The sequence below is a fragment of the Mustela lutreola genome, chromosome 5, assembly GCF_030435805.1.
Source record: "Mustela lutreola isolate mMusLut2 chromosome 5, mMusLut2.pri, whole genome shotgun sequence".
NCBI lineage: Eukaryota > Metazoa > Chordata > Mammalia > Carnivora > Mustelidae > Mustela > Mustela lutreola.
In genome coordinates, this window is record NC_081294.1 from 25,971,565 (window position 1) to 25,997,673 (window position 26,109).

The 26,109-nt window shown below is 41.8% G+C and overlaps 1 protein-coding gene across 2 annotated transcripts in view; it reads left to right on the forward strand.

Annotated features, from left to right (window-relative positions):
• The window catches only part of NPR3 (natriuretic peptide receptor 3), a 68,320-nt gene that overhangs the window by 13,188 nt on the left and 29,023 nt on the right, over positions 1-26,109 (forward strand). For both annotated transcript variants that reach the window (XM_059173739.1, XM_059173740.1), the window contains exon 3: positions 8,629-8,795. In XM_059173739.1, the coding sequence (XP_059029722.1) occupies positions 8,629-8,795 (167 nt within the window). The remainder of the gene's footprint in view (positions 1-8,628; positions 8,796-26,109) is intronic.

Here is a 26,109-nt window from a genome sequence, read left to right on the forward strand (position 1 = left end):
TTTATATTAGCTTTATAAAATTAATTGGGACACTTTCCATTGTTTTTGTGCTCTAGAACAGTTTATATACCATAAGAATATTCCTTGAAAGATGGAAACAATTCAACTCTGTATCTGGACCTAACTTCCTTTTAGAGGTAATTTTTGAAAAACTTAAAAAAATTATTTTGAAATAATTTTGGACTTATAGAAAACTTGCAAAAATAATATAGAGAGTTCATGTATATCTTTTACCCAGATTCCTCTAGTGTTAACAATTTAAATAACCATACCTCAACGATCAGAATAAGAATATTAACACTGGTACAATACTACTAATTAAACTACAAGACTTATTTGAAATTTACTACCTTTCCTCCTAATGATCTTTTTCTGTTCTAGGACCCAATTTGTTTAGCTGTCATATCTTCTTAATATTCACCAATCTGTGTTCTTCCCCCAATCTTTCTTTGTCACTCATGACCTGACAGTTCTGATGAGTCTGTTATTTTGTAGAATGTCTCCCAGTTTGGATTTATCTGTTGTTTTCCCATGGTTAGAAGGAGTTTATACTTATTTGGCAAGAATACCACAAAAGTGATACCATGTCCTTCTCATTGCGTGGTATCACTGTGTAAAAAGTCATAACCGTATGACTTAGTCTTGGTGATTTGGGGACAACTTTTTAAAACGTATTGTTCCATGAGTTCAGTTTTTCTGCTTCTTGAACATTAAATTGCATAGAGTGATACAGTGTACTCTATACAGTTTGCCAAGTATCCTTGGTGTTCTGATTAGACCTTTCTTTTTTACCTTTTATAGTGTGGGTGGTCAGGCTTTGGGCTCTGGTATCAGTCTGCAGGAGAGGCTGAGCTCTTGGCAAATTGTAACACTGCCCTCCTCCATGGATCTTAGTTTCTTCTAAAGATAATAATAGTACTTACCTCATGGCATCAAGCTGAGTAATAAATGAGGTAATGTGTGTGAGATACCTACTTCTTGAAACATAATGAGTGTTTAATAAATGTTAGCTATATTATTAGTCTTAGTTTACTTTAATGTTTATATATAGTTCTTAAAAATGGTAAGTTTATACATTTTTCTGGGTGTAGTTTTTTTTCTTTATTTTTTCTCTTTCCTTTTTTTTTTTTAAGACTTTATTTATTTATTTGACAGACAGAGATCACAAGTAGGCAGAGAGGCAGGCAGAGAGAGAGAGGGGGAAGCAGGCTCCCCGCTGAGCAGAGAGCCTGATGGAGGGCTCGATCCCAGGACCCTGGGATCATGACCTGAGCCGAAAGCAGAGGCTTTAACCCACTAAGCTACCCAGGCGCCCCCTTTTTTTTTTCTTTTTAAGATTTTATTTATTTGCTTGAGAGAGCAAGAGATCATGAGTGGGGAGGAAGGGCAGAGGGAGAGGCAGAAGTGGGCACCCCAGTCAGCAGGGAGCCCAACATGGGGCTTGATCTCAGGACCCAGAGATCATGACCTGAACCAAAGGCAGACGCTTAACCCACTGAGCCACCCAAGTGCCCCTCTTGGTATTATTTTATAGAGAAGTTTAGGCCATACATTCTGTTAACAAATTAACCATCTTTCATCTAATACAGCCCAAGAATGGATGTAGGTGTATTAGGAATTACATCTGCATGCAAATAACCAAGGCTGCCAACTATAGTGATTTAAACAAATGTAAAGGTTTGTCCTCTCACCTGTAGGAGGTCCACAGGTGGGCCCTCCCGGGCAGAGAAGGTGGTTCCAACTTGTCATCAGAGACCCAAGCTGCTTCTGTTTCTTGGCTCCCTTAATCTCAGTGAACAGCATCCATCCTTAAGATCACAAGATGGTGGCTAGGACTCCAGGGAGGCTGTCTTCAATCCAGGCAAGGTGAAGGGGGAAAGATGAAAGGCAAACAGAGGCTACCTCAGTTGACTCAGTCCTGTTTGAAGGTCTCTCTGGAGGTCCCTCTGATTAACTTCTACTATATATTGTTTGCAACCCTAGCTGTGAAGGATGCGAGAAAATGTGTGCTTTCAGCTACACTCTCTGTTACCCCAAATCAAGTTAGGAACCTAAGGAAGAAGGAAGAATGGATGTAGGGAGGCAAAGGTCTATGCTTGCCACAGACCCTGAAGCCCCTTTCCTCCTGAGTAGAAGCAATAAACAGAATCTTATGGCAAGAGAGAGACCTAGACCAAGGATCTAGTGTCTATCATTAGTAAAGGGTCTTCTCTGAGGGTTTTTTTTTTTTTTAAGATTTATTTATTTGAGAGAAAAAGAGAGAGGAAGCACCCACATGCATAAGTGTGTGTGAGTTAGGGGAGGGGCAGAGGGAGAGAATCTTCAAGCTGACCCGCCAAGCATGGAGTCCCACATGAGGTTCGATTCCAAGGCCCATGAGATCATGACTTAGCCGAAACCACGAGTCAGATGCTTAACTGACTGAACCACCCAGGCACTCCATTGTGCTCTCAGAATCAGATATATGTTCATGGAAAGTTCTTCAATATCATTATCTCCCATTATCTCCCAATATCATTATCTCCCTATCTCACACCAAACACTACAGCAGGTCTAGAAAAAGACTCTATTTTAATTAATACTTACTTGTTATTGGATTAAAAAAAAATATAGTGTGTCTGTATTTACTGATTACTGGATTGTTTGGTCTTGATAAGTACTCAAATTCCCAGATCTGCCTAAATTACAGTTACAGGAATTCAGAATATATGATGGGGGAATTCAAGTGGTGGAAAACAAGACTGAAAGGGGAGGTTTAAAAAAATCTAGAGAGAAGTGACATCTGGGTGGCTCAGTTGGCAAAGCGTCTCATGCTTGATTTCAGCTCAGATCTTGATTTCAGGGTTCTGGGATTGAGTCTCATGTAGGGCTCTTCGCTCAGCATGGAGTCTGCTTGAGAGCCTCTCTCTCTTCCTCTCTCTCTCTGCTCTTCCCTCCTACTCACTCGCATTCTCCCTCTCTCAACTAAATAAATAAATCTTTAAAACAACATCTAGAAAGAAGATGATGTATAGATTGCCCTGTAGAGGGTTTTTTTTTTTTTAAATTTTAATTTATTTACTTGACAGACAGAGATCACAAGTAGGCAGAGAGGCAGGCAGAGACAGAGAAAGAGGAGGAAGCAGGCTCTCTGCTGAGCAGAGAGCCTGATGCAGGGCTTGATCTCAGGATCCTGAGATCATGACCTGAGCCGAAGGCAGAGGCTTTAACCCACTGAGCCACCCAGGTGCCCACCCCCCCACCCCGTGGAGTTTTTAACAGCACCCGTCGGCATGCTAACTCATGAGCATTAACTTCTTCGGATGAAAGTTAGGTGGCAAGTTATTTGGGTGAGCCTGTCCAGGACTGGTAAGGTTACTGCAGAGCTTTCTTGAGTTCCTAGTAACTCAGAGGGCACTAATTAAGGTGAAGATGGAAATATAGTAGAGCCAGGTAATGCACATAAATTATTTGACTTGCTGAAAGTGGAAAAAAATAGAAAAAATTTAGGAGAGATTAGATTTACTCTAATTAGATGTACATTTTACTACAGAAGTAATATATGCACATTCAAGTTAGTTTGGGACTATGTGAAAAGAAAAAGAATTCTCATGCGATCTTTCAACTGTAACAGTGGTTAAACCACATATAGACACTTCTTCTGAGCTTTCTTTCTGCGTTACTTTTGTTCTTAACACTTTTGCCATCCCGTTGCACGCTTAGTTTTAAAGCTTGGAACACCTCGAACTTGGATGAAATGAATATAGAGCAGGTCCGGCATGGCACCAATGTTTGGAGTCGGGCTTGCATGTGAGTCCTCCTTCTGTTTATTTGTTAAGTGACTTGGGGCTCATGAGTCTCCTGGAACCTCCATTTCCTCATCTGTAAGGTGGCGGTTACATTTACATCCTTCTCATGGAGTTTTTATGAGGACTGAAGAATGAAATGCTACTGGCACTGCCATTCACAATGGCGTCGCCCCGTAAGAGGCGCTGTGATTACTGAAGGGAGCAAGTGGACCGGCCCAGCTCATGGCAAGCTTCTAACACTGGGACATTTGGAGAGGGTCAGGAGAGGCGAGGGAAGAGCCCAGCTCTACATAGCCAGCCCAGGGGTTCCAGGCATTCATTTCTTGGACATATTCTGTGATGCCTCAGCTAGTTATCCCAGGGTGGGTACCCCCTGCCAGCGCAGTTCTCTGGCCGTGGGATTGCTGAGTACAAGGCTTCGGGGTGACCAGGTTATATCCTCTTTCACAAATATTCTGTGCCCCTAAATACAAGCTTGCGACTCCATGATGTTTAAAACAAAACAAAGAAAATTCACTTTCCTCATTCCTGAAACAGCCGTGAAGGGTCACCTCCTCTCCCCTACTCTTCACTAGCAGACTTCTGTTTCCTCTTACCCCCTTGCTCAGCCCCCCTGAGAGAGGATGACGTTAGTGCTCGCCCCTCTGAAAGTGTTACCGTCAAGTTCACCGATGGGATCCTTATCACTAAAGCCCTTAGTCTTACATCAGACAGAGCTTCTGTGCCTCTAAGCAGTGCTGTCTGATGGAACTTTCTGTGATGCTGTGTTCTGTTCTCTGTTGCCCAGTATGGCAGCTACCCGCCACACATGACTACCAGGCACCTGAAAGGTGCCACGTGTGACCGACGATCCAAACTTTAAATTTTATTTAACTATGATTAGTATAAGCTTGACGAGTCACACATGTGGCCGGTGGCTGCTCAGTTAGGCGGCACCGCTCTGGAGCATTCCATTCTGTTCCCACCAGTTTCTCCCTGGGAACCTGTTTTTCTTGTGTTGGTAGCATGGCATTCTCTGGCTTTGCCAGAGCCTCCCCCTGCCTGCTACAAACACCTTCCCCAAAGTGTCTGTGCTCAGCCTTTCTCCCTTTTTCTTATCCAGTGCCCTCAGGTCCTGGTCTAACCTGAAGCCATCTGGAAAGGACGTCTAGCACTTTCTCTAGCACTCACTCCTCTTTCTGGCTTCAGACGACTATTTCCAGCTCCGGCCTGGTGGTGTCACTTGGGCATTCTATAGTTAGTCGTCTTGGGATTGACCCTGACCCCGACTGAAAGAAATCATGAATGTTTCCACGTCATTTCCCTCCTCCTCCAGGCTCTGCTCTTTCCTCTCACAACACCCCCTTTTTCTTCCCTCTCTGGCGTCACCAGTGATGTGATGTGCCTCCCTTTCTGTTGTTTCTCACTCCCTCACTCTTTTTTTAAAAAAATATTTTTATTTATTTGACAGAGAGAGACACACACAGTGAGAGAGGGAATACAAGCAGGGCAGTGGGAGAGGGAGAAGCAGGCTTCTCGCTGAGCAGGGAGCTCAATCCCAGGGTCTAGGGATCATGACCTGAGGCCGAAGGCAGCTGCTTAATGACTGGGCCACCCAGGGGCCCCTCACTCCCTCCCTCCCGTGGAGTCCCAACATTCCTCTTGCCCTGTCCTCAGCTCTTGTTGTCAAGCGCTTTCCCTCTGTTTACAATTCCACACTTGATCTTAGCCAAAAGGCTGAGAAGCGATTTGCTTATAATTCCAAAAGCAGTAAATGTTTATGATCGAAAATTCACTAGATTCCGAAAAACACAAAAAAGGGAAAGAAAAAAAAAAACAACTCTGAAAAAAAAGCTCGTTCCTGGTTCTGACTACCCAGAGAAACCCGCTTAGCTTTTTGGTGTGTGACTTCCCTCGTATCGCCTCTCATAACCTCTTGCGGGGACGGTGGTGGCTGTGAACCCTCTGTGTCTGCCCGTTCTAATCCACTGCTATCTCCCAAGGCCTGGTCCTGATCATGTCATTCTTTTGTTACACTCGTAAATCTCCAGAGGCACCCAGTTGTCTCCTGAATTAAATTTGTCCCTACTGATGGGGCATCATGCCAGGCCAGCTCTGCTTTTCCTGTGTTCAACAGCCCGGAGGTGGGCAACGTTACTGACATGTTACAAGAAGCAACACCCTCAAAAGCAGGAAGTCAGAGGATCGATTATGGTGGTGACTAGATAAGCATTCAGTTTGGATCAGATTTGTTAAGCTTGATTGTTTGCCTTTTTTATTTTATTTTTTTCCCTAGAAGACAAAAACTCCCAAGTTATTACCCTTTGGATTGTGGTAGATAGTTTTATTGTATTGGATTTCACTTCTTTTAGAAAGAAGTGTTTTCTTATTTCAGGAAGTGAGATAGGGACTGGTCCCACTTCTGTTTGTGTTTTCTAATCCTGCAGCATAGAACCCGTAGGGTTTAGTATTTTGTTTCTTATGTGCCTAGAGAGTGCTCTTTCCCAGAGCTGAGGAACTCTGAGCCTCTGCCTACAGAGCATGACTACTGTTGACGTCTCAGGTCAGTTACGAATGAATCAATAGTTAGTTACGAATGAATTAATAAATATTGATTGATGCTTGTGAGAAATGGGTTCCTCCTTGGGATGAAGCTGTTCTGGACATTCTTAGAACTGGGGGTCTTCCTGGGAAATGGATTTGGCTCCTTAAGAAAGGCCACGTTGTTTGTGTCTTGGCTGGGGGCGGGGACAGCAGCTCTCCCTCTCTCCGTCTCGCTCTAGTCTAGGCTGCTGTCGCCTCCTTAGTGTTTGGGAGGTTTCATATGGAGGAGGACTTTGTCAAGTTTTGTTTGGTGGCCTGAAATTTAATCTGGGCTCCTTGAGAACAGATCTAGTCCTTAATGAATTCCTTCCTCAGCTCTGTCTTATTTATCTTTTAACAGCTCCCTGGCACATAGGAGCAATTAATAAATGCTTGCTATTATTAGGATTATCGTTATACAGATAACTCCACAAACAAATTCTTTGTCTCTGCCTCATCTCATGCTCTAGACCAAGGCTCCCAGCTGCCTACTGGATGTCATACACATTTGCACCTTTGCCTGTGCTGCGGGCTCTGCCAAGCACGCCCTTCTGTCCTGCTCGCCTTCTATTAAAATCCTAGTCACACATTTGGGCCGGCTGATGCCTCCTCCTCACTTGAAACCTTCCCTCTTGGGAGTGTGGGAGCTCCTGGTGGCTCTCTGTACCCTCTGCATTGTTTCTTTCTACTCCTCCCACCTCCTGCCACAGTGAGCTAGTTGTCATCCTGTTGTAACTTCAGCTGTTAACACAGACATCTCAGAATCCCTTTCCAAAAGGTGGTGGAGGCTGGTCAGGACATTCCTCATGCCTGCTGAGGTGGCCATCACAGACCCTTGCATGTGGTCCTTGGACAGTTACTGTCTGTCTGCTTTAGGAGGGGCTTGAAGCTCCAAAGCCACCAGCTCTTCTTCTAACTGCATCTGTAGGAGGGGAGTGAGAGCTGCCGAACCCTGGCTGCCTGCTCCCAGCTGTCCTCCCCACTCTCAGCCGCGGGGCTCCAGGAGTCCATAGTGGACTAGGGGCTTGGTGTGAACGAATGACTCTGATGCTGGACTCCAGCAGGTTGAATTCTTTGTCATGACTCTGGAGATCTGTAGGGATCGTGAGGATAATTCATAGAAACAACAGTCCACGTTTCCTTCTGGGGTCCTGCAGGCCACATGTTTCCTCAGAAGTGAGATCATAAAGAGAAGAGCGCTAATTCTAATTTGCCTTTGCTTTTGTGAAACGGAGCACTGTGAAGCCGGGGCAGTGGGGGGGACCCAGTTTCTTAGTGCCTCAATTTCCCTATCTGTGAAAGAGGATAACGTACCTGAAGCAGAGTCTTGCGAAGATTGAGTTTATGCATATAAAGTGCTCAATAAATAGAGCTTTTTAAAAAATATTTTATTTGTTTATTTGAGAAAGAGAGAGAGCATGTGTGAGAGAGAACATGAGCGGTGGGGAGAGGCAGAGAGAGAGGGAGAAGCAGACTCCCTGCTGAGCAGGGAGCCCAATGCGGGGCTCGATCCCAGGACCCCCAGATCATGACCTGAGCCGAAGACAGACACTTAATGACTGAGCCACCCAGGCGCCCCAATAAATAGAGCTTTTATTATTATATATGTGCTCAATAAGTATTAGGAATTTTTATTTTATTACTATTGATACACTGATGAATATTGGCCAATAAATAATTTTTATATGATGTTGCCAGGACTAGAGAGAGATAAATCCTCACGGTCACCAAAGTTAGTTTTATTCTGAGGTGATTCCAGAAAAAGTTCAGAAAGAGTCAATAATCTCAGTCTCCCAAGTTCTACGATTCCCGCCCGCTTTACCACATTTGTGCACATCTGTCACGGCGTTCCTGTCATTCCACATGCACACAACATCAGGTGTGTTTTACCATAGTAATGACTCAGTTGACCTCCACAGTTGATGGTAGATATTTAAAAAAAAAAAGTGAATGGAAAGGAATAAAAGCTTTCTTCTTACTTCCGCAGTGCTGCAGTTCTCGGGGGCTGAAAGTCGCAGTCACACGGTTATTGTAAGGCAGTTAACTCTGGAGTGCCTTCCTTGCTCTCTCACATTTCAAAGGAACATGTGTGCAAAAGGTCTTCTTCTCCTTTGAGGATCTTGGCACCGTCAGGTTATATCCAAGGGCAAAACTATGACAATACCGCCTGGCCCAGCTGCCAAAAGTAACAACGTCGTGACACACTGCAGTTGAAGGGGGAGAATGGCCCCTTTATGGTGACTGCCTTGGAATTATAAATATTTTTATTTCTCTGTAGGAGATGGCTCGTGGAAGAGAGGAGACAAACATGACTTTGAAGCAAAGCAAGCATACTCATCCCTCCAAACAATCACTCTACTGAGGACAGTGAAGCCTGAATTTGAGAAGTTTTCCATGGAGGTGAAAAGTTCTGTTGAGAAACAAGGACTCAATGAGGAAGATTATGTAAGTGCTTGATTTCGGGCCTAGGCCTTCTGCATCCTGAAAACAGTCTTCTAATTAAATCAGAGGTGACAGTGTCCCATTCTGACCATTCAGAGATTCCTAGGTTCGTGCCTGAATGTCATGGAGCTTCCTGTGTGGTTTTTTTCTGGCCTGCTCCACCCCCCACCCCAATCACCCCCACCCCACTTTTCCAACTGCTGCAGGAAAGAAAATTGCTCTTTGTGGGGACTTGTGGTAATGCTGAGCAGATGTTGGTAGACTTCCGGCGCCTATTTGACCGGGAGAGTGTTGGGGGGAAGATGGATGATGGAGTGCCAAAGCTTTGCATGCCGAATTTTTCCAAAGCCTGATGGCAGGAGATATTTTGGATTTTAGAAGTCTCTTTCTTTTGGCAATCTTTTTGGTGAGTCTGCCTCTGTCTCCTGTGACTGTATCATTTCCCTGGGGTCTTCCAGAATTTCCTGCTCCTTCGGTGCTGTTGTTACGGATGCATTTTCCGAGAGTGGACTAGGGTCAGGAGCTTTGGATACCCTCAGGACTGAGTGGAGGAACCCATCTGAGAGGTGGCACTGAAGATGGTGGGCCACACCTCACTTGGCACCCTTGTTGGGCTGCCTCTGACTCCTCAAATCCCCACATCACTCCTGTAGATTCATTCTCAGAGCAGGGGGAGCCATGGACTCTCAGACCAGTTCGGGGGATATGCTGGTTTTCGAAACTGTTCACTCCACAGTGTCCAGGGCAGGAAAGAGATGCCTTCTTAATGGAGATAGATCGCTTTGGGTTGTTTGTGCCCAAAGTGGATGACCAGCTTCATCTGGGCCCTTCCAAAAAGGGCCTCTCTTAGTTTCTTTATTTGAAGTACTGCAGGGTACAGACGTTGGCCCCAGATAGACCTACATTCAGAGCCTGAAGCTAACTCTTCTTAGTTGTGTGATCTAGGGCAAATTACACAGGCTCCCTGGTCCAAACTGCTCCTTCGTGTTGGGAGACTTACAGAGAATCTACCTGAAACATTTACTGTACTCCCTTCAAAAAGTTGGAGCTCCATAAAGGAGGCCTCTTTTATACCTCTTTTTATACCCGTTTTTATATTACACCTGGCTTTGTAAGAATTTGCTATCAAAAGACATATGAAGGTTTTTTATTTTTAAAGATTTTATTTATTTATTTCACAGAGAGATCACAAGTAGACAGAGAGGCAGGCAGAGAGAGAGAGGGGGAAGCAGGCTCCCCACTGAGCACAGAGCCCGATGTGGGCTTGATCCTAGGACCCTGAGACCAAAGGCAGATGCTTAACCCACTGAGCCACTCAGGTGCCCCTGAAGGGTCTTATAAACATATTTATTCATGTCTTAAGTGTTATATATTATATGCATATCATTTAAAATACCTTTTGATTTTCTAAACCATTACTGTCCAGTAGATAAATATATGTGAGCTGCAAATGTGAGCCACATATGTAAGTTAAAATTTCTAGTAGCTACATTTTAAAAAAGTTAAAATAACCAGGTGAGATTAATTTGAATAATGCATTTTATTTAACTCACATAGAATATGTTCTTTCAACACTTAATGTAGAAAGTATGGATGAGATTATATATTCTTTTTATTGGATAAAGTCTTTGAAATCCAATGTGTATTTTACCCTTGCAACATATATTAATTCTGTTCGAATGCTTGGTAGCCATGTGTGACTAGTGGCTACCGTATTGGCGTATTGGACAGCGGGTTCTCAATTAGGAAGGAAGGAAGTGGAGCTTCTGCAGTAGAGCCCAGGTTGGAGGAAACCTTTGATAGTATCGTTGTCATCCAAATCCTTTGCCTCAGGAATAGGAAAGAACATAAAGGCACTGAATATTTTTGTTTGGCTTTTACTTGAGGCTGTTGAAGTTCAAGTATCACAGTAAAGGCTGTCCCACATCATGATACTTCTTGGGCAAAAGAGGTGTGTACCTTTGTACCTACTACAAAAGATCCATAATATATTCCAAACCAAGTGCTAGTGTTTAGAGATTAATTGTGGTTTTACATTATAATATGGCTTCTCTCTGATGATGGGATCATTAAAACTGACTTTATAAATAAATGAAAATTTTAGTTTTAAGTAGGAATTAAGGCTCATAATAATTTGTTTTGATTCTGAACATGTATCTACTTTTCATATTTTATGTATTTTTTTAAAGATTTACTGATTTATATTTAGAGGGGGGAGGGGCAGAAGAAGACGGAGGAAGAGACTCTCAAGCAGACTCCCTGCTGAGTGCAGAACCCAGCGTGGGGCTGGATCTCACAATCCTGAGATCATGACCTGAGCCAAAATCGAGTGTCCGATACTTAACTGACTGAGCCACCGAGGCGCCCCGTCATATCTTATGTGTGTTTAGTTGGGCCCTTTTGCGTGCCATCGGGTTAGTGTAGGCAGGTGATTGTGGTGAGTATTGTGGAAGGGGGAGCTATGAGTGCCAAAGACCCGGGAGCTGCTGTAGCTAAGACTCCCAGGTGCTAGACCTTGATCTAAAGCTGCAGGAGATGCTTAACACAGCTAGCAAGGCATGGTGGTCTTCATTCTAGAGCTCAGCTCTTTCCTAGGGCTTTCTGCTTCTCTTCTTTGTACTACAGATTGTTTTATCTACTTACCTAGAACTTCAGTTCATGACATTCATCATGGGCTCTTCAGCCTCTACCATTGATTTCAAATCGAACAACTTCAGTGGACTCTCTTATTAGTTCTAAAATTTACCACTCGTTTTAAAAAAATAATCACATGACTTATGAATAGTGTCAGTTTTGTTTCTTTCAATTCTTTTCCTATGTACACTTAATTAAAAATATACTTTATTAAATTAAGCATATTAAATTAAATTAAGTATAACTAATTACATTAAAACTTTTAATGGCACTGGCAAGGATCCCAGGATAGTATTGAATATAAGTAGTGATAATGGGCATTCTTGCCTTGTTCTTAACTTTAATATGAAGAATGCACAACAGATTTCATATCTGTTCATATCACTGTTAGGCATAGTATTTAGTGTGGGATTTGGGGGAGAGTCCTTATCAGATTATGGAAGTTTCTTTCTATTCTTTGCTGGTGAGGTTTTGTTTTGGCAAAATTGCATCTTTTATTAGAATAACTGAAACAAAAATAGCATAACAAGCATTGAAGTTAATGAAATTGAAGTTAAAGAAAGGCTTTGAACACAGGTTTTTATTGTAAGCAATGTAAATTACAGCATGTTCTTGACGCTCTGTCATGTATGTTAGCACTGCATTCATTATATTTAACATGTTAGCAGCAGCCTTGGAAAGGTGTGATCTCAAAATGCAAAAATTTGATACTTTAAACTTTGGTAAGCCTATACTGAAACACTGGGAAGTAGGAGTAGCTATGATTTTTAAAATAAAATTACTATTTTATGTTTTTAATTTATCAAATTTTGATGGATTCATGAAATTTTGTTCCCATAAAATTAATCTTTTTTTCCTTCATCCCCCTCTTTTTTCCTCCATCTCCACCTCCTGTGCTCTCTTTTTATATTTATTTATTATTTTTTAAGATTTTATTTATTCAACAGAGAGAGAGAGAGACAGCGAGAGAGAGAACACAAGCAGGGGGAGTGTGAGAGGGAAAAGCAGGCTTCCTGCTGAGCAGGGAGCCCAATGGGGGACTTGATCCCAGGACCCCAGGATTATGATGTGAGCTGAAGGCAGACAGTTAATGATTGAGCCACCTAGGCACCTCTGTGCTCTCTTTTTAAAGTTGGTTTTTTATTGAGATAATTGTAGTTTTAAGGTATAGTATGGAGAGATCACTTGTATATATTGCCTAATTTCCCCCATTGGTAGCATTTTGGAAAATTATATGTACCAACACAATACAGATATTGACACTGATACAATGCACTGACCTTATTGCTATGTGTGTGTGTGTACGTGTGTGTGTGCATGTGTGTGTAGCATAGAGTATGCATATTAAATTCTATGCAATTTTATCACCTGTGTAGGTTGGGGTCTTTGAATTTCATCGAATGGCTTTTCTACATCTGCTGAGATAATCAAGATTTTTTTTTTAAGATTTTATTTATTTATTTGACAGAGAAAGAGATCACAGGTATGCAGAGAGAAGATGTTATTTCTTTATTCTGTTATAATGTACTAAGTTGCATTACTGGGTTTTTCTCTAATTGACATATAACATCATATAAGTTTAATATTTGATACATGCATATATGGCAAAATGTTTATCACAGTAAGTTTAGTTAATGTCCGTTACCTTGCATAGTTATAAATTTTTTTTTCTGGTAATGAGAAGTTTTATGACCTATTATCTTTGCAGCTTTTAAATATACAATACAGTATTAATTATAATCATCATACTTTACATTAAATTCCCAGAACTTATTTATCGTATAACTGAAAACATTTAAATCACTTTCATTACTAGATTTTTCTAATTTTAACTATGTCTGCACTCCAGGCATAACTCTGGTCTCCCTACCTTTCAAGACTGTGAGCTTTTCTATTTCCCAGATCATACTGCAGAGAGTAAGATCAGGTTGAACCTATGCATGTTTGCCTGGGTGCAGCTTCTTTGGCTACGTCATCCCAAGGGCTTTTGGCAGCGTCTACATCAGCATCTCTGGATCAGATGTCTACTCCTGTTTCCCTTGTCTTTGGTGGAGAAAATCAGACTGCTTAGGACTGGGCTATCATTGGTACTGTATATGTTACATGTACTGTAATGGTCTAGTTATTACCACATGTGTATTATGATGATGTTTCCACCATTCCTATGGGTAATATAAGAAATACATTTTAAAAAGATTTATTATTTATTTTGGAGAGTGAAGGAGAGAGAGAGAGAGAGAGCGAGCGCACGCTTATGGGAGTGGGAGGAGGGGCAGAAGGAGAGAGAAAGAATCCCAAAGCATACTGAGTACAGAACCTGATGACGTGGGTCTCAGTCTCACCACCCTGAGATCATGACCTGAGCCAAAATCAAGAGTCAGCTGCTTAACCAACTGAGCCACCCTGGTGCCTCTAATAATATTTTTACAAGTGCATTTGTCCTCTTACTAATGAACCTAGTAAAGACCTATTCCATTCTGGTGTATCATTTTTTAGTAGGGCCCAGGAGCCACTACTGGAGATAGTGTAGCCTGATGGTTAAAATATGCAAGCTAGGTGACTTTTATTCCATTGCCCATATGGGCAGTGGCTCTCACTCAAGGGTATCTTAGTGGGTGTTTGGCCTTTGCCATGTGAGTGGTTCCAATTCTAGAGCCCTGGAATTTGGTTTTAGAATGCACTGTGTGGTGTCCAAGCCAAGATTAGTTGCATCCCCTGACTCCTGCTTCAGTGACTTTGTTTTTCCACTACATCAGTCTGATCCTTTTATTAACAATGTGCCCAATATGGGGGTGAACCCATGACCTGAAGATTAAATATCTTGGGCCCTACAAGTGAGCCTGGAAGGCAACACAGGCTTCCTTCCTTTTTCTGCACCCTGCCTGCCCAAATACACACACTTTTAAGATAGCAGTTTCTCTTGACTTTTTTACACGCTTGACAAAATCTGGCTAGGACTCTCTCTCTTCTTCATCTGCAGCAACATGTTTTCTTCTGAAGTGTAAATTATTATTTTATAGATCAAGAGATGCTGTTTATTGAGTACTCCAGAGAGCCTGGCTGTGAGTTTGGTCTGTGACCATGCAGTAGTCCCATCTGGGTTGAGATCCCCATCACCTAAAAATACTAAAGCAGATATATCCATGGCCATGAGCTGTGGAAGCCCACAAGAGCGACATTTCTATGCCAGCATGGATATAAAACATTATGCACCTCAGTGTAAAGCATTCTCATACACTGATGGTACTCACAGAGATATGGACAATTTATCTTGTAGCAGACCATATGTTGTGCATATGTGAAAATACCCACGGTCCTAGAGGAATGAAATCAACCACAGTGGAGTGGGTTCATTTAGTTCTTTAGTAGACAGCTTCTTCCAAATTCATCTAAGTTTCCATGACCTCTTTCAGTGGATAATGGTCTCTTGACTTAATGTGCATTAACTCTTTATAATTATGTACAGACTTTTGTGTGTAAATGAACATGTATATATTTCTGGAGAGAGAGGCCAGTATCCCTCACCTGATTCTTAATGGGGTCAGTGTCACAAAGAAGGAAGAATCATTGAATTAGACCATAGCTAGGCTGTCTACCATTTGCCCACTTATTGTCTGAAGCCCTATTCGTTCTTATTGATGGGGTACAGTGTTGTGCATGCACAGCTGCATTGAAAACTCACTCCCCTGGAAGCAAATGAAGAAACACCTAAATGCTGGAGTATTTCCTAATCTTAAATTCTAAAACAATTAGCTTTATTGCTGAGATGGGAGAGATACTAGGTCATTCCTTCCTTCCTTCATTTTGGACTAGAGAGTCCATTTAGTCTTTCCAATTCCTAGTGTTTTCACATTATGTCTTGAAGAGGTAGACTTAAATTTATCCTTGCTACTATTTCTCAGTTTAGACTGAGCCAGTGCTGGAGACATCATTTCCCCTCTGGCAGCCTGTCTGACTTCTCAGTCATGTAAATCCCACTCTTGGCCTTGCCCCATTCTCCCTATTGTGTTTGGCACTTCTGAGGCCCATTCACTGGCTGGCTTCGTAAACAGTTGGCTCTGCCTTTGGGTGAAGCTCACCTTCTTCCCCTGATGTTGTTGTTGTTGAAACCAAAATAATACATGACTTTTTAGATGAATACAGTAAATGAAAAAAAAGAACCAGACAGAATAAAAAATAAATTTATGGTACTGTAAGTTATAGACAAAGAGCAGTGTCCGGTTCTTCTCTACTCCTGACTCCCATTCCTTAGAGGCAATAATCTTTAATGTATTTATTGGCTTCTTCTGCTGTTTCCCTCTATATTTTTCAAATAGCTTATTTTTATTTTTTTTTTAAAAGATTTTATTTATTTATTTGACAGAGAGAGATTACAAGTAGTCAGAGAGGCAGGCAGAGAGAGAGAGGAGGAAGCAGGCTCCCCGCCGAGCAGAGAGCCCGATGCGGGACTCGATCCCAGGACTCTGAGATCATGACCCGAGCCGAAGGCAGCAGCTTAACCCACTGAGCCACCCAGGCGCCCCTCAAATAGCTTATTTATGTTGCTGTTTTTGACATATAAAATCTGATATCATCTTATTATTTTCTAAAATGGAAAGACATTTAACTCCTTTACACATTTTCTCTACAAGTACTTACTTTTCCTCCCATCCTCCTAATATTTTATAACATAATTTTTAGTTAAAAGTACAGTCACAAAATAAAATTTGAAGAAAAGCTACCCCCCACATTCAGAGCTACTATTATTATGACCATATATATAATGAACCACATAACAGAAACACATGGTGTTTTATGATTACATTTCCTCTTCTGTGTAGCCCTTTTTCTATGATGTTAATAATTTCCTTGTTTTGTTATTTGCTTCCATGTAGTTCTCACTATTCCCTGAATGATGTTAATGATTTTTGTTTTCTGGCTCCAGTTTAGAGTAATGGCTTCCTTTAGTATCAACCTGGAAATGTTTCTCAGTTTTCTCCTGTATTAGTTCCCCTTTTTCTTGAATATCAAATCTCCTTCTCAGTTGAATTTCACCTTAGTTTTGAAGATGATATGATCAGAAAATCTTTTGAGACTTTGAGTATTAGAGAACATTTTGTTTTATCTTTATATATAATTGGTTATTTAGCTGGGTATAAAATTTTAGCTTGAAGGTTAATTTTCCTTCAAATTTTGATGTCATTTCCCTATTGTCATGTTGCTTTTGGTATTACCATTCTGATTTTTTTTTTCATGTTACTTTTCTTTTCTCTCTCTCTTTAGAAGCCTTTAGTGTTTTCTCTGTATTGTTGATTGTTTAATCAGGGTCTAGTCAGGAAAAATTAGGTAATTGAATGGAAGGAATTTAATAGGAGAAGTTAACTCTAAGGTGTAAGAAGAGCTGAAATGCCGAATAGAATAGTAAGACAAGCCAGAAATTAGCAATAGCAAAAGCTATTACCACTTCTAGAGCTAGTAGGACCAGGAAAGAAATGGTTTTACCAGGACCAAAGAGTTAGTGTCATAAGAGCTAGATGCATGGAAGAAATGCATCCTCTGCCAGAGATGTTACCTAAGGTGAAGTGAGAGAGAGGAGGAAAATCCTGGCTTTTCCCTTCTTCCTGACCCTTCTACCAGTGCTTCCTGTTGACTGAATCAACCAGAAGTCAGCTAACAGGGAAATGCAGCCTAGAAGAATCATCCTCCTGTGATATAGAGCGGAGCAAAGCAGATGCAGGGAGGGAAATGAATTGGAGGCCAGAGGCAGACAGTTGGCTCACTGGTACTCTGTTTTCTCTGTTTTTTCACTATGATGTGTCTTGGTGTGGATCCTTTAATATCTTTGTGCTGGTCATTTTGTTTGCTCTTTCCAGAAATTTTAAAATTGGATGTTGGCCCTTTTCGGTTGATTCTTTAATTTTTTTCTCCTGTTTCCAACTCTGCCTTTTTCTTTTCCATTCTGAGAGATTGCCTCAACTATATTTTCCAAAGTGTCCATTGACTTTTTAAATTCTGCTATAATATTTTTAATTTCCAAGAGCTCTCTCTTAGTCTCTTTCTAAAAAAATAGTATCTGACAAGGTTTCCTGGATTCAATATCTTATCTTTCTGCATATACCTTTTCATCAGTTCTAGATCACATTTCTTTCACATTTTTAAATTATCTGAAGTTAGGATCCATTTCATAATTGGTGGACTGTCGCAGTTTAGTAAGTAGAGTTTTTTCTAAGGGAACATAAAACAAAGATGCTTTTTACAATTCTGGTACCTTACTTTTGTTGAGACAAGGTGTTTCTTGGTAAGTTTTCTTTTACTTCTTCATTGCTTATTTCAAGTTCCTTTTAAAAAATATTACTTTTTATTTCTTTCTCTTCCATATTATGAAGTTTTATTAAACTATTGGTAGTTCTTAACTATTTATATTTAAGGGTGATCCATGAAAGAGGCCATCTACATGTTCTGTGTACATGGGAACTTGTTTAGAGGTAGATTTTACTGTAGGGTATTAAGGTATTGAGTTAGTTTTTTCAAAAGGTTATCCCAAATTTGATTAGCTGGAAGTTGTTTCTCTTAGGCTCATTGGATTCATTAAAGAATTCTCCTCCAAATCCCTTCTTCTTTTTAAAAAATATTTATTTATTTATTTATTTGACAGAGAGAGAGAGAGAGAGAGAGAGAGATCACAAGTAGGCAGAGAGGCAGGCAGAGAGAGAGGGAAACAGGCTCCTTGCTGAGCAGGGAGCCTGACGCGGGGCTTGGTCCCAGGACCCCAATCCCAGGACCCCGAGACAATGACCTGAGCCAAAGGCAGAGGCCCAACCAACCGAGCCACCCAGGCACCCCTCTCTTCTTGATAGTTGTAAGTCTTCCCTACATTCTGGGAGACCATGGTGGGGAAGCCTCACCTTTAGGATTGTAGATTTTTCACTTAAACCTCATTTTCAGTTTTATGCTTCACCTGAGCTCCACCTGTGCCAGATAACTTCCTGTTCGGGTCTTTTTTGTGCCAACACAAAAAAGAGGTTTATTGGCCAATAAACCTCTTGTTTTCTGCCTGGATGGGAAGGGGCAATTTCTTCTCTGGGTATGGTTTGGTGGTTCCTGGGGGGAGGGCAGGGGCAGCATTTGAGTTGAAGTGGTCTGTATACAGACTTTCAACTAATCCCACCATTTTCTTTTCTTTTCTTTTAAGATTTTATTTTATTTATTTACTTATTTGACAGAGAGAAAGATAGCAAGAGAGGGAGCACACACAAGGGGAGTGGGAGAGGGAGAACCAGGCTCCCCACTGAGTAGGGAGCCCTATGTGGGGTTTAATCCCAGGACCCTGGGATCATGACCTGAGCTAAAGGTAGATGCTTAACAACTGAGCCACCCAGGCACCCCCAATCCCACCATTTTCAACTGCGTGGCATCCCTGCCTCCAGAGATAACTAGTATTTCCAATTCTAGAACATCTTTAAGGGGAATTCTTTTTTTTTTTTTTTTTTAATCAGAGCTTCCTGCCCTGTTCCTGTGTGCAGTCTAGCTTTAGTTTCTCGGGTCTATTGTGTTGGTGATCCCTCTCCAGTTTCCAAAATTTTGTTGAGATTTCTCATCTACTATTTCCTTCCTGTACTCTTTCCAGTTATAAGTTTACGCCCTAAAAATTCTTTTATTGTTGTTTTGGTAGGGATTTTGGAGGGAACGTGTGTTTTACTAGAAGTCTCTCTGGATTGTTGAATCCATGAAAATGTTCAAATATGGCGATGACATCTTGTTTTGTATCATGTTTGGTTTTGTGGTAGTGACAGGTGTGGGAGGGTAATCTCATTATAGAGAAAGCAAGGAAGAGAGTTGTGTGTGTTTGAGAGGGATTTGTCACGTTTCTTTTGGTCCCAAATGTTGTAGCTCCTTTAGAAATTCCTATTTGGTTCTAGTTTCCTTTCTGGTGGCTACTTTTACTTGACTTCCTAGCTTAGTGCCCAATTCCTCACCCTCACAGACATGTCTGCCTTCTGTGAGTCTTTAAAAGCAATTATACACAAGCAACATACATTAACAGTAATACTAAGAAAAGGGTTGTTCTTTTACAGTTTTATTATACTGGTGTATGTGTCTTTTATTTTTTAATTTTTTTTTTCTTTATGTCTAGGACTAAACTCCTCTAATATACCTTATATACCAGCTTCACTTGAAAAATGATTCTTTTGTACCTATACAGGAACATCATGTAGGGATCCTGTTGCCAGTCAAAGTAGAAGTCTAGGTTTTAAAGTAGATTTTTTAAAAGCCAAGTTAACTCATTTTAAGGTTAAAAGATGGGATGTTTAAATAAAAATAATGGGAGCTGTTTGTATCCTGGCAGGTTATTTGTAATTTATCACAGTGCAATGGTAGCAATTTAAAACCCTTTCTAGAATCTGTTAGGATTCTTTCATTGTAAAACAAAATGCTTCAGAAAAAAAAAACATTTGAAGATGTTAAGAGGGCCCCAACGTGGGGCTCAGTTACCTTCCAAAGCAGAGACTTTCTCCTCAGAACGGGATCCAGCCCCTAGTAATCTCCATTATTGCAGACAGCATTATGCTAGAGCCAAATGCAATCCAGCTGGGAAAGAGCTATAGGAGAGAAGGCAGACTTCCTGACCATGGACTAAGGCAGTGGACTTGGGCTGCGAAAGCCCTTGGCCAGGTCCCTTCACCTCTTGGGGCTTCCTCTATTGTAAAACCAGAGGTTTGGTCCACACCTCAAGGAACGTTCCCATTCCCAGGATTCTGTTATTACATATTGAAAGTGTTTTTTTGTCTTTAGTCTTAATTTAGAGGCTGCGTTTCACTGTCCATATCTGGTATGGAATGTACATAGCCCTTACTGAAAAATCACAGTGTAACAATCATCACAAGGCCCCCCTCCCGCCCCACATTTTAGGAGACTCATTACAATGTACTATTCTGCTGCGTGTAACCTTACATCAGAGAAGTCTCTTGGAAATTTTCATTTCTCCAGTTTGTAAGAAAGGACCAACTTTTCTTCAGCTTTGAAATGGTTACATTCTATGGCCTGTGTTTGCCTCTGCAAAACTCACCTTTGCATTCATAAGGAATCGCAGCCTTCTGTGTTCAATTTGACTTAGCTAAGATAGAGCTGCCAGGGTACTTTTGCAAACACAGAGTTAGAGCCTGGTTTTTAAGAATGGATCAGAACTGATTTTTAGCCTTTCACCAGTGAACCTCAGAAATGTTTTTTTGTTGTTACAAAAAGGTGTTCTAGTTATAAAGAATGTGTAGAGTCCACTGTTTTTTTTTTTTTTTTTTAAACGAAATAATGCTGCATCCTCAGTGCTTTGGCCTTCAAATTCCGTTTCTTGCTTCTTAATGCCACCTCTGTTCTTGACTTGGGGTAGAATTTGGTAAATGCTGTTTTTATTTCTAACCAGGTATTCTGAGCAGGGGGTGATTTTATAACCTTGAATATTTGCTCGTTTGAGGTTAGCGGGCCACCCATAGCTTGTTTTTTTTCCTTATTTAAAAGTTGAAAATTTAACTAATTAAACAAATACTCTAGCCGTGTTTGATGCACAGCAGTATTGTTAGGGAGGGGGATGTGTATTTGGGCATCGTCTCCCTCCCACGTTTCCCACTGACACTCAGAAATGAAATGGGAGCCTGGGGAGCAGCCTATTTATCCAGCCAAGGTATTTGAACAGAGACAGGTTTAATAAATCATTGTTTAGATAGGCCACACATTACATTTCGGAAAGCCCCAAATGTTGGAAAACACCGCTCTCATTTCCTTCAATGAGGGGACGGCTTAGCAGGAAAGCTGTCTCAACCAGCTTGTATTTTGACACTGGTTTTGCACAGGAACAGTGTGGGAGGTGACATCAGTTGAAAACTTATCAGATCATCAATAAAATCTCTGCCAGGCACTTCACCTTTTCTTGTCTTATATAATATCATTTAATGGACACTGTAGGCTCTGAGATTTTAATAGAAGTTAGCTGGTCAGTAAAAGTCATAAAAGAAGAACATGCAGCTGATGGATGCAAACTATATTTTGCTCCACTACTGGTGAGATGGTGCCCAGGCCAGCCTTTGTGCCTGCCAGAGATGCTATTAGAATAGCAGAGGCTCCTCACGTTCCCCCCACCCCCACCGGCTGTCTCTCCTTTGTGTCCTCACCCCCTTTCTTTAAAGACAGCCAGGGAATAATTTGTCCAAATGAAAAGGCTCTTTCAGGCATTGGAGAGCTCAGCTAATTGTATTTGAAAGAGTAAAAGGGAACCACAAGTTGGCTTTTAACAACAGAAAAATAATGAGTTCACATGCCAACGTATTAATAAGATTAGTTTTATTAGGAAAATGTAATCAGGCAAACAGTGGCACTGCAAAAGGAATGGCTTATTAAAAGCCATTCTTTTTTGTTAGCTAAAGAAATACCAGTTGGCTTTCAAAACACATTTAAATTAAGACACAGTGAAATCTAAAAGATAGTCACTTTCCTTTTCTTGAAATAGGGAAATTCCGTTGAAATTGTTTATTCCTATAAGTTCAATAGCTTTAGTTGTGCCAAATTAGAATATTTTAAAAACTTGGGTATCTCCCAACTTAGGTGCTTTTTGTTTGATTGTAAATTATTATCCATTTGGTCATGAGTTTTCACATATAGGCAGGCGTGGATTCATTAATTGCAAAAGCAGTGTTGAACAGGTGCAACCCAAAGATGTTTGCGACAGGAAGAACAACCGTACCTATCAAAAAGGACTTTTCCAGACAGTAGGTTTCATTTTGACCCTTTGAAAGACAATCACTGTTTTTTAAATTACCATTAGGTATAGTGATATAATTTCAGTTAGAAAGATATTTTGCAATACTGGAGACAATATACTCAAATATGCATGACTAAAATAGCAATGCAGTGGGGAACGATGTTTCACAATCGAAGGGCTCCGCTGTTTAATTTTTTTTTGTTTCTCACTTGTATTGTCACTGCGTGGAGTAGAGAGCTTTTTAGCACATGTGGCCACATTCTTCACAATGAAAACTCAATTCAGGTTCTTTTTAGAATAGCCAGATCACTTAAAATGTGGACTGTAGCTACATTACCAGTCCAGCTTGCAATGAGAACACACATCAGCTTGAACAATCATACCCAGGAGTGCCAGTGAAGGAGCCCAGGGCAAAACCGTAGAGGATGAAAGCTCTGATTCGTTTGTTGTTTGTTTTATTTTGTTTTGCTTTTCTCTGCTGGTGCTCCTGGAGGCTCAGGGCTACTGCATCCCTCTTTTTCCATGTGGTGAGGAACTCATTTTCACAAAGGCACTGGGATCCAGCAGTTTAGCATCACTAGGATATCACATTTATAGAAAGGATGGGGAGGGATACGGCATTTATAGAAAGGAAAAGGAAGACCTACAATAAATGAGCCTAAAGGTGGTATTTTGCTGTTAGGAGGAGAAATTGAAAGAGCCTCTCCGAGGCCAGGATTCATTCTTTCTCTGAGGGAAACAGGGCTATAGTCAGACACCCACCCCCCTGCCGCCCCCCACAACCGCTGGAGCGCCCTTACACAAAGCCTTGCGTTTTACTGACGGAGTAGCAGGAGAGGAATTCTGCATTTCACATACATTCACAGGAGCAGGAAGAGACTGCCCATGTGTCCAGCCTTCCAGCCTGGGAGGAGTGCGGTGGACAGGCCCCAGCCAGCTTCGTAGGCCACTAACACAGGATTCTGGTGCCTGATGCTGACGGTGGCCACAGAGTTTTAAAGTCCAAGGGCAGAGTTCTGGTTCATAAGGCCGGGCCATGGATGCTGCTCTCCGTGTGGCTGGCTGTGGTGGAGGAGCCCGAGGTAGTGGTTCAGTAAATATTCATTAATGGGCATTAAAACAATTGATGACCTCGGGACATGCTACTTTGTGTGCTAGAGACTTTAATCTGTGAAATGGAGAAAACCACACTGAGTTGCTCTTGGAATTTATGAAAAATGATTGTAAAGGGGTTTTATAAGCTTAAGCGCTTTGTGTGACAGTGTTCAAAGCAAACAGCCCAGCGGCCGAGGGCAGGACATCCCGTAACCTTGCAGGCAGTGGCAGCTGAGGCTGCATGCTTTCTGGTGGCTGGCTGGTCGTTGAAAGAGAGGAAGTAGAATGATGCATTGCTAGGGACACGATCCTCTTCCCAGTTGTGAAATCCGAAAGTAGCTCAAGCTGTAGGGAATGATTTGGGATTAGTATTTATTTTCTGATTTTTGCTCCCCCTGGAGTGAGCTTGCTTCGTTTTGTAAAGTCCTAAAAATCTTGCTCCCTCAGGCTGTGATTAGAGGTAGGGAGGTGGAGAACTGGGGAATTTTTATTTATTTATTTATTTTTGATATGTTAACTTGACAGTTGGCCTAAATTGGGAGATCTTTATTAATTATTTCCTTTATTCTTTCCTTTTCCTGCTCTCTCTATGTGAGATGATTACAGACTCACTGAAGTCAGATGGCTGTGTTTCTAGCCCGTCGTAAAGATCTTGAAGATTCAATCTCTCTATTAGTAAATGGCCCCGTGTCAGGTTGGCCCCCTAATTTGCCCAGTGTTGCCATACAAATTATGTGCATTGCAGTCTTAGGACATTTTTCCTTTTCTGTACTCAGCAGTGACATGTATTTGATGTCAAACCTATGTCCAAGAATTTCTTGGGGAGGGGCGCCTGGGTGGCTCAGTTGGTTAAGCATCTGCCTTCAGCTCAGGTCATGATCCCAGGGTTTGGGGATCGAGCCCCTGCTCAGTGGGGAGGCGGCTTCTCCCTCTGCTTCCTGCTTGTGGTGCCCTCTCACCCTATCTCTCTGTCTCTGTCTCTCTCAAATAAATAAATAAATAAAATATTTTAAAAAAATGTAAATTAAAAAAAAAAAAAGAATTTCTTGGGAGATGAGACTTCAGATACAGTCCCCGAGTTCTCCGGGGGGACTTGTATTCTTGCTGATCACCGGACCATGAGCATCACTATGCATATAATTAAGCTGGGAGAGGGTTGCTCTTTGAATCCCTACGCATACTGTGAAGCGTTTACCAAGTCCTTCGTTTGGTCAAGGCATTGCAGCAGGTCCTGTGAGGATAATTCAGCATCTGTGTGGGCCGCTCTGGAAGGACAGGTAAGAAGAGTTGCGGACCGAGGAGCCTCCTAAGTGAGGCTAAGTGAATCCAAGCCTAGAAGTAGGAAAGCCATTAGATGCATTTAGGGAATAGCGAGCAAAATAACCTGGCTTGACCGGAGCGATTTCACAGAGGAGTAGTTTGGAAAGGTCTCTTTCTGTGTTGAAATTTGCCCCTCCCTTGGCTGCCAAGACGCCGCTGTCTCCAAGTTCTCTGCCTACACTGCAATCCTTCCTAGTGTCCTTTCATGAATCCTCTTCCCCACTTGCTCCACAAATATTGGTGTTTCCCAGGGTTCTTCCCTTGGCCCTTTTCCCTCTAAACACAATTTCTGGGCAGCACATCCACTTGTCTGGGTGGGATGTTCACCTCTATGTGGATAGCACCTAAATTTATATCTCCAATTGCAACCTCTCTCCTGAGTGGCAGCCCTCCCCCCACCCCCCTTCCAATGTCCCAGCCACACCTCTGCCTGAATGACATGGCGTCTGCCTCCTCATCCTTTCACTGGGAACTGCTCCGTTTTGGCACTGGGCTGGACAAAGTATAGAGGGGAGTCAAGGAGGGTGGAAGCTTGAATTCAAAGAACTTGTTCTGCACGCAGAAGGAAGTGGGAGATTATGGTCAAAAAGAGATTGTCAAGGATTTTGAAAGTAGAGCAGCTCCGGGGGATGACAAGGGTTAGCGTTCTTGCTACTCATGGGGCGGTCTCTGGAGCAGCTACGTAGGATCAATGGGGAGACTGTAGAAATGAGGAATTTTTTTTTTTTTTTAACATTTTGTTTATTTATTTAAAAGAGAGATACCCAGTGAGAGAAGGAACACAGCAGGGGGAGTGGGAGAAGGAGAAGCAGGCTTCCCAAAGAGCGGGGAGCCTGATGCGGGGCTTGATCCCAGGACCCTGGGATCATGACCTGAGCAGAAGGCAGATGCTTAATGACTTAGCCACCCAGGCGCCCCGAAATGAGGAATCTTGGTGCCTCATTCCTTAGACTTGCTCAATCAGAATCTGCCTCTGAATGAGGTTCCTAGGTGACCTGTATGCACATTAAAGTCTGAGAGGCATTGGTCTAGGGTGTGTGCATGAGATTGAGTTGAAATTGAGGGGACATGAAATTTGTTAAATAATGGCAGTCAGGGAACCAAGAGGCTATGGTGTTGAATGAATGAATAATGCACGGGGACCTTAAAATGGCCCAGTATGAATGCAGTAACGTGGGTGGAGAGGAAGAATGCGAACTGACTGCCAGCCTCCTTAATGCATTCATTATGCCCTAGGAGTGAGGGAGGGGCCTTGCCTCAGATGACAGTAATATTTGACAGAGGATTTTTGACATCTCAGTTCTGTGAGAATAGAGCCTCTAATTAGGATTTTTCCCCTTTTAAGTTCCATGTCTTAGTTGTTAAAATAATAGCAGGTTCTTAAATGATAATGAATTGGCTTTATGAGCACTGGACTTAATAAGACTAAGCCCTTTTTTCTGGCTTTATGTCAATTTAGAATTTTCTCCGCTCCCCCCCCCCCCTTTTTTTTTTAACATAGCAGCAAGAGCTGAGTTTAATGATCTGGAATCAAATACT